Source organism: Anolis carolinensis, chromosome 2, assembly GCF_035594765.1.
Source record: "Anolis carolinensis isolate JA03-04 chromosome 2, rAnoCar3.1.pri, whole genome shotgun sequence".
Taxonomy (NCBI): Eukaryota; Metazoa; Chordata; class Lepidosauria; order Squamata; family Dactyloidae; genus Anolis; species Anolis carolinensis.
Genome location: NC_085842.1, coordinates 12,649,670 through 12,667,169, shown reverse-complemented (window position 1 = coordinate 12,667,169; position 17,500 = coordinate 12,649,670). Strand labels below are relative to the sequence as shown.

Sequence of the window (17,500 nt, the reverse complement as noted above, 5' to 3'; positions counted from 1 at the left end):
CTATCATCTGCCTATTTATCTGTCCATCCACTCATTCATCCATGCATCCTGCAGTCTATCTATCTATCCATCCATCCATCTGCCTATCTATCCACCCACCCAGTAGTCTATTCATCTCTCTTTCCTTATCTATTCATCTATCTATCTATCTATCTATCTATTCATTTGCCCATCGATCTGTCCATCTACCCGTCCATCCACCCACCATTCAGCAGTCTATCACTCACTCTATCTATCTATCTATCGTATCTATCTATCTATAAGCCTATCAATCCATCCAGCAGTCTATTTGTCTCTATGTATTCATCTATCAGTCTATCTATCCATCCATCCATCTATCTTCCTATCGATCTGTTCACCCCTACATCTCTTTTCCTTTCCATCCTTATATCAGTCCCTTTCTCTCTTCCCTCCCTCTCTCTATCCCACCATTTCTCTTTCCCTCCCTCCCTTCCTCTATCAATCCCCCCTCTCACTCCACTCCAGACCCAGGGCCCACTCAGGGCTGAGGACCAGGGGCCCCCTTTTCCCATCACTTTGTGGGGCGCCTTCTGCATCCAGGGCCCCAAGACCCACTGTGACCCAGGGTCCCCATAGGGTTTCAAGAGGGGTTTTTCTCCTCGTTCCTTCCTTCCTGAGGACCCCTTTCCAGCCCCTGGCCTTCACTGGTGCCTCCCACCCAAGGCCTCTCCAAGGCTGGCCCTGCTTCGCTCCCAGACCAGACCAGACCAAACCAGAAGGTCTCTCCTTCCGCTTGAGGAGCTCCAGTCCACGCTCTCTGATGATGTTTTGCCCAAATAGAATCCTGGTGGAGCTTCAACTCCAGGAATGAAGGACTGAGAGAGAGATAGACCTCCAGGCCAACCTTCCCGCCACAAGCTCCTCAGGTCTTGCAAAGCAAACAAAAGGGTGTCTCTTTAGGACATGACTCTTGGGAAAACTCTTGTTTCCTTCTTTCCAGGGTCCCGTGTCTTTCGGAGAAGGAGCTGCGTGTTAGGAAAGATGGATCGGGACCACTTGTCCACGGAGGTCCTTCAGGAGGAACGGGGCCAGGAGGCACCTCCGGGTCAGGACTCTCTCTCGTCATCTTTTCTCTTTGGGTTTCCCTTTTGCTTCGTTGTATCTTCAGTAGCTTGAGGATCCCAATTGATATTTAGCTTTACATGTCTTTTTAATTGTACTTATTGTTTATTGCACTTTGTAGCCATGACACAAACATTTAATGGGGTCTAGGAGTAATAGGATACATTTGTCCGGCCACATTTGCAGAAACTAAACAGTGTCACTCTAGCAATTAATCTTTCTCTATGCACTTAATCCTTGCTCTACTGGAATGCTGCACACACTAGCTTTAAACCACAAATGAAAATTTCACACCGCACAAACCATAACTCTAACAGACTTTTGTGGCCCAAAAGACAGTTGCATCTGTCAAGTAGGAAATTTAGGCCCTGTTTTATGCAGGGAGGCTAATTTAACTAATTTATGACTGCAAACAAACAAACAAATAAATTTATATCAATGGATGGGGAAGGTGTGTGAAAAGGTGTCTCCGGTTATTTCAGCATATGTTCAGGAGTATTTATACAGTCTTACAATTACAAAGGGACCCTTGAAGGCCACCATAATAAGGTCGATGGGGCCCTCCATAGAGTTGCACTGGGGGACAGAGACATTATACGAGGGAATCCTTTTCTAGCCATTGGAGGTCCTCCCGCCCATTTTCTATGGTCAACCCACCATAAAAGTGATGAATGTTTCAGCAAAGGGTTAAAGTGAGACACATCCACCTTCTGTCTCAATTTCCCTTCTCCGGTGATCTAGCAATTTGCTTAGACACACAGACATAAATCCACACTTCTCAGCTGTCGGCTGAAGCCGGTGGTTCTCATATTTATTGAAGTAATTACAATATTTACATAGCTTGGCCGGAGCGTAACATCTAAGCATCCAACGAGATTGATGGCCATGAGTGAAGCTCACTCCCGTGTTTCCCCGAAAATAAGACAGTGTCTTATATTAATTTTTGCTCCCAAAGATGCGCTAGGTCTTATTTTCAGGGGAGGTCATATTTTTCCATGAAGAAGAATTCACATTTATTGTTGAACAACAAAAAAAGAACATTTATTATATACTGTACAGTAGTTGTCATCACAAACCAGCATAACCAGACAAACTGTAAATCCTATCAAGAATTTCTTGTTACTACAGTAGAGTCTCACTTATCCAACATAAACGGGCCGGCAGAACGTTGGATAAGCGAATATGTTAGATAATAAGGAGAGATTAAGAAGAAGCCTATTAAACATCAAATTAGGTTATGATTTTACAAATTAAGCACCAAAACATCATATTTAACAACAAATTTGACAGAAAAAGTAGTTCAGTACACAGTAATGCTATGTAGTAATTACTGTATTTACGAATTTAGCACCAAAATATCACGATGTACTGAAAACATTGACTACAAAAATGCGTTGGATAATCCAGAACGTTGGATAAGCGGATGTTGAATAAGTGAGACTCTACTGTACTATTATTTCCATGTACATCAATCTATGGTATGTACTTACTGGTCTTGCATGCTCCGGTGTTCTCTTCGGTGAACATGCTCTCAAACAAAACCTTGGCTAGGTCTTACTTTCGGGGGAGGCCTTATATTTAGCAATTCAGCAAAACCTCTACTAGGTCTTATTTTCTGGGGATGTCTTATTTTAGGGGAAACTTCCAACTGTCGCAGTGACAAACGTCCTGCTATGTATCTGGAAACTGCACACTGTTTCCCTCTAGCAATAACTACCTCTCTATGCATTTAACTTTTACACTACTGGAATTACAGGCACACACACAATCAGTTTGCTTTAAACCCTACGTGAAATTTCAAACCTACACTATACAAAACTCCAACAGAATCTACTGTATAATTAGTCAAAAGCAGCCATCAGTCCATGGCTACCAGCATTGTCTCTCACCATCAGCTCTTCTTCCCTCGTCCTTCCTTCAGATAATGGCCAGAAGACAGGTCCTTCTCACAGGCTGCATGAGATGTCCTTGCTATCCTCTCAGCGGAGAGCAAAGGATAGAGGAGGAGGAGGTCTGGAGAGGAAGCTGAGGATGGACAGGACCCTCCTGGATCAGGACGAAGGCGCCTCTCAGGCCCCAAATCAGAAGGTAGGGACCGGGACTGGATGCGCCTTTTATGGGAAGCCCTTGGGCTCCGGATCCATCCTTGAGCCGGAAGAAGGGAAGGACCCTCCCTCTGCGTCGCCTGTGGAAAGAGCAGCTCCTCTGAGGCAGGTCTTTGGGTTTAGTCCGGCAGCAGGGTGTAGCTGCTGGTGTATGGCTGCATAGATATAAATATACTAGCTGTGCCCGGCCACGCGTTGCTGTGGCGAAGTATGCTGGTATGGGAAATAAAGTATTGAGGAATTGGTGGTAGTTAAGGTAAAGGTGTGGAGTCCAGATATTCCAGTTAAAGCAGATAATATAAGATTATATGGGTTATATAGCTGTGTGGAAGGGCCTTGAGTCTACACTGCCATCTAATCCAGTTAAAATCCGATAACCTGTATTTTCTAGGCAGTGTGGAAGAGGCTTAAGTGAGGCCTAACTCTGCCTGTCCCCTGGGCTGAGTGGGTTGCTAGGAGACCAAGTGGGCGGAGCTTAGCCTTCCAACTGACAGCAATTGGATAAAAACAATTATTCCTCTCCCTCTAATTAGGACTTTATTTTTCTTTTCTTTTTGTTGTATCAACCTAGAGGCGTGGATGATGGGTTGCGTTGTCAATTTTTGAGGTTGTCGGGTGTTTAGTTTTGTTGTTTTGGCGGTCGCCAGGATTCCATCACTCTTTTATATATATCGATATACAAGCATCCAACCATTGCCTAGGTATACATTTTCTAATGGGACAAACCACAGAATTGAAAAGCTAACTGCGATTATTTCTAGTAAATGGAATCAAGAAATGCATACCTACGAAATGTGTATAGCTGTGCCCGGCCATGCGTTGCTGTGCCTTATGGGAATCCTTTGTTGGCCAGGTGGAATAGCAGTGAACAGCCTTGCAGCCTCAAAGCCTGGCTGTTTTCTTCTTATGGGAATCCTTGTTTGGTGAGCTGGAATGCAACAGAATAGGGTTGCCGCTAGGAAGGCTGGGTACTTGCGTTCTAGGGGAATGGTTTTTTGGGCTGATAGAATTGCAATGAATAGCCTTGCTGTTTCAAAGCCTGGCTGCTTGCTATCTAGGGGAATTTTTGGTTGGTCAGCTTCAATAGTACAGAGTAGTATTGCTGCTTCAAAGCCTGGCCACCTTCTACCTTTTGTTGGTCTGGTTAAATGGCACCAAATAGCCTTGCAGCTTAAATGCCTGGCTGTGTTATGCCTGGAACCACTGCCTAGGCCCATAACCACTGTCAGAGCGCGCGGTTTGGATCAACACACATGCAGCGGAAGATCAACGAAGAATCACTGGCACCAATAAATAGGCTGAAGCCTGTTTGGCTTTCTATAAAAGATTTACTCACAAACGGAAAACTCTCAAGACGATATATACAGACAGAGTGCAGAGAGGTAGAGGGCAGAGAACACAGGGAGCTATTTATAACCACCTCTGCTGTCTGATGCAATACACAGTTAACTCTTTACACACTCACATAGTGGACAGCAGACAGTGCATGATGCAATCTCCAGCTCACATTGCATCACTATAACTCAATTACATTTAAACAACTCCATTTACAATCATTCCCACTTCAACATGTTATACCTAGGGGAATCCTTGTTTGGTGAGCTGGAGTAGCACCCTCAATCAAAGATCTGCTTTGAAGGCTGGCTCTTCCTTTGTAGGGGAATCCCTATTTGGCCAGCTTGAATTGCACTGAATAGTCTTGCAGCTTTCTAATTGGATGTCCATATGTTCCTGTGTGTGCGAGGAGGGAGGGAAGCCCCTCCAAGAAGAACAGCCCTGGCAGCTGGCTCTCTCTCTACCTGTTCTTCTCCATGCGCTGGGCTCACCCGTCAGCTGTAAACACAGTTGTCCCGCTCAGGGCAAGTGCCGAGAGTGAAGGGAAAAGAGGGGAGCATACCATTCTGGCCGAAGGGGGGGGGGGGGAGTGAAAAATAGATATAGGCTAATCCGTTTTTTGGGGGGGGGAGGGTTGATTGAAGGACATACCTTGGATGTGTTAGGGTACTGTGGCCAAATTTGGTGGCATTTGGTCCAGTGGTTTTGTTGTTAACCCGGTCCTATTTATGTACATTACATGTTTATATATATATAGATGTTTGTCAGGATTGAACCTCACACTTGGCCTCAAAAGGAACAGACAATCTCTTTTGAGATAAATGCTGGAAGTCAGATTCGTTTGGCCTTGAGGCACACTCTCTCAGCCTCAGAGAAAGTTTTGCTGTCACCTCCCTTTTTTAAGATACGTTTTGATACCTTGATTGCTCCCTTGGCTGTTGAAGAGGTGCGGGCCATGGACTTCAGGGCTGTGGATTTTTGCTTCACGCTGGGCCTCAGGCTGGGTCTTTCCAGGGAAGAGCCACCTCAATGGCACCAGATGAGGCCTTTTCTTGGGAGTCACTCTCTCTCAGCCTAAGAGTAAGGTCCATGCACATCCCCACACACCCTGTGCCTAATGATACACCTTCGTTATATTGCGTTCTTCCTGATGGGTGTATGTCCCAACGGTGGCCTTCAGGGATGTGTTTTCCTGGCCTCTTGGTGTGACATTTTACGAAAATGTCACTTTGTCTTCCAGTGGTTGATCCTTTCAATCTCTATACTGATCTCTTGTGGCTTCACTTCAGCACTGCATCCATACATACCCTTTTCATAGTATGTGTAAATATGTTTACTTGTAGTTCACACGCTTCTACATGGCTTGATGGATCTGGACCAAACTGCTCACACATATCTGTCATTACTGAACTTACTACTACAAAAACCACCGCATTTTGGGGCAAGGCCCCCTAATACAAAAATACATATACAGTAGAGTCTTGCTTATCCAACCTTCGCTTATCCGGCGTTCCATATTATCTGACACACCTTGGTTACTTTTGGCATGGAAGAATAAAAACAAGGCTCTTCCTTTTCCTCAGAGAATTGCAGTGAGGCTCCTCATCCTTCCTTCCTTCCTTCCTTCCTTCCTTCCTTCCTTCCTTCCTTCTTTCCTTCCTTCTTTCCTTCCTTATGTACAGTAGAGTCTTGCTTAGCCAACTTTTGCTTATCCGACATTCCATATCATCCGATGCACCTTGGCTTCTTTTGGTGTGGGATAATAAAAACAAGGCTCTTCCTTTTCCTCAGAGAATTGCAGTGAGGCTCCTCTTCCTTCCTTCCTTCCTTCCTTCCTTCCTTCCTTCCTTCCTTCCTTCTTTCCTTCCTTCTTTCCTTCCTTATGTACAGTAGAGTCTTGCTTAGCCAACTTTTGCTTATCCGACATTCCATATCATCCGATGCACCTTGATTACTTTTGGCATGGAAGAATAAAAACAAGGCTCTTCCTTTTCCTCAGAGAATTGCAATGAGGCTCCTCATCCTTCCTTCCTTCCATATATACAATAGAGTCTCGCTTAGCCAAACCTTCGCTTATCTGACATTCCGCATTATCCGACACACCTTGTCTGCTTTTGGCTTGGAAAAATAAAAACAAGGCTCTTCTTCTTCCTCAGAGAATTGCAACGAGGCTCCCCTCCCTCCCTCCCTCCCTCCCTTCCTTCCTTCCTTCCTTCCTTCATTCCTTATGTAGAGTAGAGTCTCGCTCAGCCAACCTTTGCTTATCCGACATTCCGTATTATCCGACGCATCTTGGCTTCTTATGGCGTGGAATAATAAAAAAAGGCTCTTCTTCTTCCTCAGAGAATTGCTACGAGGCTCCTCTTCCTTCCTTCCTTATGTACAATAAAGTCTCGCTTAGCCAACCTTCGCTTATCCGACATTCCGTATTATCCAGTACATTTTGGTTGCTTTTGCTGTGGAAGAATAAAAACAAGGCTCTTCTTCCTCAGAGAATTGCACAGAGGCTCCTCTTCCTTCCTTCCTTCCTTCCTTCCTTATGTACAGTAGAGTCTCGCTCAGCCAACCTTCGCTTATCCGACATTCCGTATTATCCGACAAACCTTGTCTGCTTTTGGCTTGGAAGAATAAAAACAAGGCTCTTCTTCTTCCTCAGAGAATTGCAACAAGGCTCCTGTTCCTTCCTTCCTTCCTTCCTTCCTTCCTTCCTTCCTTCCTTCCTTCCTTCCTTCCTTCCTTCCTTCGTTTCTTATGTACAGTAGAGTCTCACTTAGCCAACCTTTGCTTATCCGACATTCCGTATTATCCGATACACTTTGGCTGCTTTTGCTGTGGAAGGATAAAAACAAGGCTCTTCCTCAGAGAATTGCAACGCGGCTCCCCTTCCTTCCTTCCTTTTTCTCATCCTTCTCTGTCTCCTGCTCCGGACTACGGGAGGAGCCTGGGAGTGATGTCAAGAGCCCCCATTCCTTCCCTCCTGACTTTGCTCGGGTTTACTAGGCTTTTCCTTAATCCCTCCATATTATCCGACATTTTTGCTTATCCAACGTTCTGGCGGCCCTTTTATGTTGGATAAGCGAGACTCTACTGTATGTAGCTCTCAGATGTAAACACAAGGGAGCAGTATGTAGATAGAAACAATTATCTACTAGCCTGAAGGCCACCCATCCACGTAATTAAGAAATAAACAATGTAATGAAGGCCCAACATGAGGCCTAGGATTAGGTGAAAAACAACAGCCCTGAAGGCCATGGACAGTGCTGATAGAACAAGTCATACAATTTTAAATCTGACAATGAGGATCTCCAATAAATAGCATTAGAAAATGCATACCATGGCAATGGCAGGCTTATAAACCTATAAAAGGTTTTTTTCCCCAAATTATTACTCAAAGTAGACTTCCACATTTCTCCCATCGTTCCAAATGGATTTGGATAGCTATATTTTGGGACCACTTAACCATGCAGTCTTTTGCTTGTTCCGTCTCCATTTCAAATTTTAACAATGTTTTGTACATTTTTGCAATCAGAGGAATCGTCCTGTGAAGAAACTGGAATGTGGACAGAGCATCACTGAGAGTGGAGGTCTGCATTCACATCCAGAAACCCACTCTGGGGAGAAACCCTATACATGCCTGGAGTGTGGGAAGAGCTTCACTCGGAGAACGAATCTACAGAGTCATCACAGAATTCACAAGGGTGAGAAACCCTATAAATGCCAGGAGTGTGGGAAGAGATTCACTGAGAGTAGATCTCTATGTTCACATCAAAGAATACACTCGGGGGGGAAACCCTATAAATGCCTGGAGTGTGGGAAGAGCTTCACTCAGAGCTCAAATTTACATACTCATCAAAGAATTCACACTGGGGAGAAACCCTATAAATGCCTGGAGTGTGGGAGGAGCTTCACTCAGAGAACGTATCTACAGAGTCATCACAGAATTCACAAGGGTGAGAAACCCTATAAATGCCAGGAGTGTGGGAAGAGCTTAACTGAGAGTAGACATCTATGTTCACATCAAAGAATACACACGGGGGAGAAACCTTATAAATGCCTGGAGTGTGGGAAGAGCTTCACTCAAAGTTCAAGTCTACGTTTACATCAAAGAACACACACAGGGGAGAAACCCTACAAATGCATGGAGTGTGGGAAAGACTTTGCTTATGACTCTGGTCTGAAAGAGCATCTGAAGATCCACACTGGGGAAAAACGCTATCCATGTCCGCAATGTGGAAACAACTTCCGTAGTACTTCCACCCTCAAATCACACCAGAAGGTTCACACTGGAGAGAAACTCTATGCGTGTCCTGAATGTGGAAGACGCTTTGCTCATACGTCGACCCTAATTATACACCGGCGGCTTCACACGGGGGAAAAGCCATTCGAATGCTCTGATTGTGGGAAGACATTCCATCAGAAACCACACCTCGTTGTGCACCGGAGAGTTCATACGGGGGAGAAGCCCTACCACTGTGATGACTGTGGAAAAACCTTTACTCAGAAAAGCCACTTTACGATCCACCGGAGAATCCACACGGGAGAGAAACCTTACAGCTGTATGGACTGTGGGAGGACCTTTGCAACGAAGATAACCCTTGGGTATCACCAAAGAACCCACACGGGAGAAAAGCCCTACACGTGTTTGGAGTGCGGGAAAAGCTTCAGCCAGAACTCAGCCCTGAATTCGCATCGGAAAACCCACACCGGGGAGAAGCCGTATTCCTGCTTCGAGTGTGGAAAGAGCTTCAGAAATGGGTCTAATCTCACTTCTCACCAGAGGACCCATTCTGGGGAGAAGCCGTATCGATGCACTGAGTGTGGGCAGAGCTTCAGAAATGGGTCTAATCTCACTTCTCACCAGAGGACCCATTCTGGGGAGAAGCCATATCGATGCTCTGAGTGTGGGCAGAGTTTCATTCATAACACGAGCCTTGCTGCGCATAAAAGGGTTCATAAGGAAGGGAGTCCATAGACTTCACGAGTGGGGACAAAGTACTCTTCTATATCAGCTGTGTCCAACTCAAGGCCCATGGGCCAAATCATGTGTCCCTGTCAAGGTCCATAAGCCCATCATATATTTTATTGATTCAGTAACCCAGATGCCCTCTTGGTTATCAGATCCATGCAGGAGAGGAAGCAGTTTTACATATGGTTGAGATCTTATGAAAGATTTGACAATTGCTTAAGCAATGCAGGAACAGTGTCAAGCTTAAAACATCTTAAACCACTTTATTCAAAGAACGAAGTAACTAGGTAGGAATGTCAATGCTCACCTCTAGAAGTGTTATATCAGGCGTTTTGGGAGAATTTTAGACTATTTCTATATAAAGGATGAATACAATGGGACAATTACTTCCCTTGACTTGGAAAGCTATGCTGCCTCCAATCGCCTTTGCCTTCTTAGCACCAGCATCATGCTTCCGGCTCATGTTCATCCTCGTGTAAACCGAGGAAGGCTATGAGAAAGGTTGCATTACAGGAACAGTCTTTGTGGACCTTACAGCAGCCTAGGATGGAACAACATAGGAAATTGCTGCATAAAGTCTGCCATATCACCTGGGACTACGATTTTACAAAAACACAATCTGGCTCTCAGTATTAAAAAAAACCCTCTAATATCAGGACAGTAAATAAAGAACAACTGTTGCAACACAGACTCCTTAAAGTGCTAGTAAAAATACAGTTTATTAGTTCACAACCAAAAGGAGCCCAAAAACAAACTCAAAAGGCTCAGAACACTTAATCTTCAGTGTGAAACGCAGAATTCCCAGCAAACAACACAAAACCCCAGACCCTGGAACATAACCCGGATTAAACCAGAGTATAATCTGGTTTAAAAACAAACTTTGTAAAACAAAGAAGGCACTCCAGTTCCCAGCAGGACGTCAGCAGGCAGGAATTGATGACCAACAGGGACCCGAAGACATCTCTCGAAGTCACCCAAACACAATGTCGACATCATTGAGTCCAATCCAGGTCTGAGAAGGAGAGGTCAGCAATACGAAATCCAGTCCAGGTCAGAGAAGGAGAAGTCAGCAATACGAAATCCAGTCCAGGTCAGAGAAGTAGAAGTCAGCAATACGAAATCCAGTCCAGGTCAGAGAAGTAGAAGTCAGCAATACGAAATCCAGTCCAGGTCAGAGAAGTAGAAGTCAGCAATACGAAATCCAGTCCAGGTCATACACAGAGCCAAAGCGTAGAATGTAGCACGGCAACTAATGCATAACGATCAACACAAAGCAGTCCAGAGAAAACCCTCACAGTTCCAGCCCCCACAGCCATGGATAATCCAGATTAAATTTACGTTCACAGAAGTCTTCCCAAAGTACGTCTTCCCAAACAGCACACGCGAACACCCAACAACACTTTGCCGACTGCAAAGGTGATCCATTTCCCAAACTCACTTTTATTCACAAATCATCCTCAGAACTAGAATCAGACAACACCCTGCGAGCAGTTGCAGCCTGTTGCCTCAATTCCTCCTCAGACCTAGAATCAGACCTCCTTTCAGCTGAAGCCCCTTGCCGATCCCTCCACCCAGTCCATCTTTTATCCAAACCCATAATTCGCCAAGACCCAGCTGGATCCCCACTGTGCCAACCCTCAAATATGTTGCTACTTGTTTTTCATGTGTTTTAAAATGATTGTGATTTTTTTAAATGCCTTTTAAATTTATTTGTGTGTTTCTGTATTTGATGTTTGTATTTGATATCACAGTATGCTTGCTTTTATATCTGTGAGCCGCCCCGAGTCCCTCTGGGGAGATGGTGGCGGGGTATAAAAACAAAATTATATTATATTACTTGTGGGTTCTCTAAAGATGTCCTGGATCTCTCGCACCTTAGTCCAGTCCATTACCTTGTCCTCTGAACTTGTCATCCCATCCTCCTGATTCTCAACCCCATCATCCCCCTCAAAGCCCTCAAATGAGTCATCATCATAAGTATTCCCTGGATCCGCTTCCTTTGTTGCTCCTCATCGGAGTTTTGCTTAGCCTAGGAGGTTTGTTGGCCTTGTTCAAGCTTGGGTTGAAGACTCGTGATTCATGCTCATGTTTTGGCTCCTTGTTCCATGGATTATTCTGGGACTTCTGCTCCTGTTGTGCTCCTGGTTTTAAGCCTTGTATTTTAGATTTATCCTGCCTTCGTGCTCTAGTTTTATACCTTATTCTTGGATTTATGCTTCCTGTGGATTATTCTCTGTACACAGTTTGGTTTGGCTTTCTGCCTATGACTTTTGCCTGCCAGATTGATTCTTGGATTCTATTCTTTATTTACTCCATAGTGTTTTACCCTTTTTATATATGCTGTCTTAATAAACTGTTTTGACTTTTACATTTGGTTTCTTGGTGGGTGCTGTGAGCAGGGTGAAACCTTCACTCAAATCGGCTCCCTCAGACCACTGCAACCCCCACGAATGATGGACATGGACCATACTTGACACACAGACACCCCATTACTCACTGGAAAAATTTGTGGGATTATGACCTTGATTTACGGGAGTTATAGTTCACCAGCATCCAGAGAAATTGAGGCCCCCGTCGACAATGGACCGGGACCAAACTTAGCACAGGGAACCCCCATGACCAACTGAACATGCTGCTATGGTGTGTTTGACTTGACCATGATTTTGGGAGTTGTAGTTCACCCTTATCCAGAGTTCACAAAACCCAGCCAACAACGGATCTGGACCACACTTGCCACACAGACCCAACATGGCCCACTCTACATACACACAGGAGTTGGGGGTGACCGTCCTGGGAATCCCACTCATTCTGACCGACATGGCAATCGAGTTTGAATGACTTCAATTACCAAAATGCCTTGCGTTCACAGTGACTACCAATCAAACGCAGATACAATCTATGCAAGTGTGCGGGTTGAAATTAGAAAACAAATGCTTCTCTCATGGGCACGCTCCAGAGTCAGTAACCCGTCTGATCTTAATGTTTATGCAGAAAAAAACAAGGCCCGGGCTGTGGCGCAGGCTGGTGAGCAGCCAGGCAGCTGCAACAAATTACTCTGACCAGGAGGTCATGAGTTCGAGGCCAGCTCGGAGCCTATGTTTGTCTTGTCTTTGTTCTGTGTTAAAGGCATTGAATGTTTGCCTTATATGTGTAACGTGATCCGCCCTGAGTCCCCTTCGGGGTGAGAAAGAAGGGCGGAATATAAATACTGTAAATAAATAATAAATAAAACCAAAAATGCCACAGCCGAGCGTGGCCGGGTTTATCTTGCCACAAAACTTTAAAAAATGTATATGCAAATATTCAAGTGTAATAATACCAATAATAATAATAGGGAAAAATAATATATACTCGAATATAAGCCAACCAGGACCGTCATCCGAGTATAAGCCGAGGCCGGCTTTTTCAGTCCTAGCAAAGGGCTGAAAAACCCGGCTTGTACTTGAGTCTATACGGTACATGCATACATACAGTTTTGTCTGTATAGATATGCAGATACAAGTAAATCTGTATATCAAATGATCAGAAGTGTTATTTCCGGTGTTTTTTTGGGGAGGGAATTTTTAGACTATTTGTATATACAGAATGAATGTAATGAGACTACGACTTCCCTTGACTTGGAGAGTTCTACTCGCTCAAATCCCTTTTGCCTTTGCAGGAACAGTGTTACACCCCAAAGTAGCGAGAGCACCCTGAAAACCACACCGGAGCCAGAATCATAAGCAAAGTAGTTTATTGAAGGATTATATATATATATATATATATATATATATATATATATATATATATATATCATAGATTTTATATTATGGACTAGTTCCCCTATTGACTTTTTACGCTATCTGCTTGTGTAGATAGCGTAAAAAGTCAATAGGGAAACTAGTCCATAATGTAAAATCTATGACTGTTCAACACAAGTCCAGTACAGTTTTTCAATATTGTAATCCGCAAAGGGAACTCGATAGTTCCACCAAGAAGTTGGAGTTAGCCCGTAACACCGTCCAAACTGGGTCAGCCAGAGGTTGCAAGGAACAAGAACAAGACGCTGTAATCCACAAGGGAAGCAGTCGCCAAGGAGTTGTGGATTCGAGGTCAACAAAGCAAGGTATACTTGAGAGTCACTGAGCACGAACACAGCCTGGAAATCCTGAAACCAGGCACGGGAACAAGGCAAGGAGCAGAGACAGGATCATAGATTCTTCTTCCAAGAATGGCAAAGTTGACACCGCAACCAGAGCAGGGAGTGAAGCACCTTTAAAGAGTTTTCAAGGCTGCAAGTCAATGAGAGTTGGGGCGCACAGAACTTCACATGGGAAAGTTAGTCATTAGTGCGCCTGAGAGCCAAACGTCGACTCCGTCTCACACCCTCCCTTTGACTCCTTTCCTTTGCAAAAGATTCTCTCTGATTAAAAGCAGCATCCTCCCCTGCGTCAACAACATCTGGCAAAGCCAACCTGGACTGAGCATCGGAATGCTCGCCAATTATCGGATTCTCTGGCACCACTATTTTGGGCACCTGCAGAGGCATTGGGCTTTGCTCCAAGTCCTGGATGGGCCCAAAATCCGAATCAGAATCTGAATCAGGCTCCAACTCCTGCTGTAGTACAGGCCGTGGTGGCTAAGTTACAAGAAGCAGTTTCATGCTCCTGGTTCATGTTCAGTTGAAGACCAAGAATAATCCCTGTGTCCTTTCTCAATCTTGTCCTGCGGAGCGATATAACCCTGTCCAGAAAAACCTGGGTTCGTTCAACCCCACCTGGCCTGAAGGAATCCATGATGATGCCCCCACCCCACCCCACCCCAGACCCTTCGGCCTCTCAATGCCCCGTTCCTCTGTTCCTCGGTTTTGCTCAAGAAAGACTTCAGGGAGAAGGAAACAGAAAGGAACTCGAATCCAGAAGATCTAGCCTTTTCCTTGCCCTGAGTCTGTATTTATGTATTTACTCACTTACTGTACTTGAATCCTGCCTTTCTCAACTCAAGGCGGCCTTACGAAGGCAACAATTCCGTGCTGCATGTACACATACATCAACGAATAAACAAAACATTAAAACCAGCCAATTAAAACATAACATTAAAACAAGAATCCTAGGATCCTGGAGTTGGAAGAGACCTGGTGGGCCCTCCAGTTCAGCTCCGTTCTGCCAACAAGCAGGAAATCACATCCAAAGCACCCCCGACAGACGGCCATCCAGCCTCTTCTTCAAAGCTTCCAAAGAAGGAGCCTCCACCACACTCCCTCTGGGGCAGAGAGTTCCATTGGTGAACAGCTCTCTCTCCCAGTGAGGAAGTTCTTCCTGATGTTCAGGTGGAATCTCCTTCCTTTCCTGTCGTTTGAAGCCATTGATCCATTGCGTCCGAGTCTCCAGGGCAGCAGAACACCAGCCTGGTCCTTCCTACCTTTGACTTCCCCTCACCTATTTGTACAGTCTATGGCTGTTAGACCTTGTGTCCGTTGCAGTCCGAAACACCTGGCGGGCCGAAGTGTGCCCACGCCTGATATACACTCTCCATCTGTCTATCTCCAGTTTAGGCAATCTTTCTAAATTTATTTTTCAATCTTTCTTATTTTGTTTTTTCGTGGGTTATAGAGCAGTGGTTCTCGACTTTCCTAATGCTGTGACACTTGAATGCAGTTCCTCATGTGGTGGTGACCCCCGACCAGAACATTATTTTTGTTGGGTTGTTGAATGTTTTTTGGGCTGTTTGGCCATGTTCCAGAAGTATTCTCTCCTGACAACACAAACATCAGAACAGTAAGTAAAAAGCAACACTCTGAAAACAGAGGATTTCCAGACATGAATCAACCAGGGGCAGTTAATGACTCTAAACAAAGGATGCCCCAGAGGCAGGAAGAAGACAGCAGACAAGCTTTTCAATGTTAATTAAGGTGATTAACTACAACGTTCACACTGACCTCTCTCACCCTAGACTTTCCACAGATAGATATTAACCTCTTTTCTTAGTTTTCTCCATGCCTCACAACCTCTGAGGGTGCCTGCTGTAGATGTGGGCGAAACGTCAGGAGAGAATATTTCTGGAACATGGCCACACAGCCCGGAAAACATACAACAACCCTGTGATACCGGCCATGAAAGCCTTCGACAAAACATTATTTTTGTTGTTACTTCATAACTGTCATTTTGCTCCTGTTATGAATCGTAATGTCAATATCTGACATGCAGGATGTATTTTCCTTCACTGGACCAACACACACACACACAAAAACCCCAACACAAAATATTGGAAGGGTTTGATGGGCATTGAGCTTGAGTTTGGGAGTTGTAGTTCACCTCCATCCAGAGAGCTCTGTGGACTCAAACAATGATGGATCTGGACTAAACTTGGCACGAATACTCAATAGGCCCAAATGTGAACACTGGTGGGTTTTGGGGAAAACGGACCTTGACATGTGGGAGTTGTAGTTGCTGGGATTTATAGTTCACCTACAATCAAAGAGCCCCTTGAACCCCACCAAGGATAGAATTGGGCCAAAGGACAGGCGGAGAGATCTACAGCCTTCTCTGCCAAAAGGGATCACCTAAGACCAGGATGAAAGACGTTGCTCTATCACCTCAGTGGAGGTGGATGTATGTTTGCATTGGACCTCAGTGGAGGTGGGTGCATGTTGCTGTTTGAACGTCATTACAGAAGTACGACTTAGGGACTTCAGTGAGTACAACTATTCCTAAAGACTATGTACTATATAGTCCCGACCCTCAGGTTGAGAAACGTTGCTCTATTACCTCAGTGGAGGTGGATGTATGTTTGCATTGGACCTCAGTGGAGGTGGGTGCATGTTGCTGTTTGAACGTCATTACAGAAGTATGACTTAGGGACTTCAGTGAGTACAACTATTCCTAAAGACTATGTACTATAGTCCGGACCCCCAGGTTGAGAAACGTTGCTCTATCCCCTCAGTGGAGGTGGATGCATGTTGCTGTTTGAACTTCAGTCGAGAAGTATGACTTGTGGACTTCAGTGAGTACAACTATATCTAAAGACTATGTAGTCCGGACCCCCAGGTTGAAAAACGTGCTCTATCACCTCAGTGGATGTGGATGCATGTTTGCATCAGACCTCAGTGGAGGTGGGTGCATGTTGCTGTTTGAACGTCATTACAGAAGTATGACTTAGGGACTTCAGTGAGTACAACTATTCCTAAAGACTATGTACTATAGTCCGGACCCCCAGGTTGAGAAACGTTGCTCTATCCCCTCAGTGGAGGTGGATGCATGTTGCTGTTTGAACTTCAGTCGAGAAGTATGACTTGTGGACTTCAGTGAGTACAACTATATCTAAAGACTATGTAGTCCGGACCCCCAGGTTGAAAAACGTGCTCTATCACCTCAGTGGATGTGGATGCATGTTTGCATCAGACCTCAGTGGAGGTGGGTGCATGTTGCTGTTTGAACTTCAGTCGAGAAGTATGACTTGTGGACTTCAGTAAGTATAATACCTAAAGACTATGGACTATAGTCCCGACCCCCAGGATGAAAGATGTTGCTCTATCACCTCAGTGGAAATGGATGTAAGTTTGCATTGAACCTCAGTGGAGGTGGGTGCATGTTGCTGTTTGAACTTCAGTCGAGAAGTATGACTTGTGGACTTCAGTAAGTATAATACCTAAAGACTATGGACTATAGTCCCGACCCCCAGGATGAAAGACGTTGCTTTATCACCTCAGTGGAGGTGGATGTATGTTTGCATTGGACCTCAGTGGAGGTGGGTGCATGTTGCTGTTTGAACTTCAGTCAAGAAGTATGACTTACGGACTTCAGTGAGTACAACTATATCTAAAGACTATGTAGTCCGGACCCCCAGGTTGAAAAACGTGCTCTATCACCTCAGTGGATGTGGATGCATGTTTGCATCAGACCTCAGTGGAGGTGGGTGCATGTTGCTGTTCGAACTTCTGTGGAGAAGTATGACTTGTGGACTTCAGTAAGTATAATATCTAAAGACTATGGACTATAGTCCCGACCCCCAGGATGAAAGACGTTGCTTTATC

At 44.9% G+C, this 17,500-nt stretch overlaps 1 protein-coding gene across 1 annotated transcript in view; it reads left to right on the top strand.

Annotated features, from left to right (window-relative positions):
- Nucleotides 1–11,857, top strand: part of LOC100567623 (zinc finger protein 883-like) — a 13,139-nt gene extending 1,282 nt beyond the window's left edge. Inside the window, exons 2-4 of the mRNA XM_062973203.1 lie at nt 962–1,066; nt 3,005–3,171; nt 8,053–11,857. Coding sequence (XP_062829273.1) covers nt 1,003–1,066; nt 3,005–3,171; nt 8,053–9,495 — 1,674 coding nt within the window. The 5' untranslated portion in view covers nt 962–1,002 and the 3' untranslated portion in view covers nt 9,496–11,857. The remainder of the gene's footprint in view (nt 1–961; nt 1,067–3,004; nt 3,172–8,052) is intronic.
- The last annotated feature ends 5,643 nt before the right edge of the window (nt 11,858–17,500 follow it).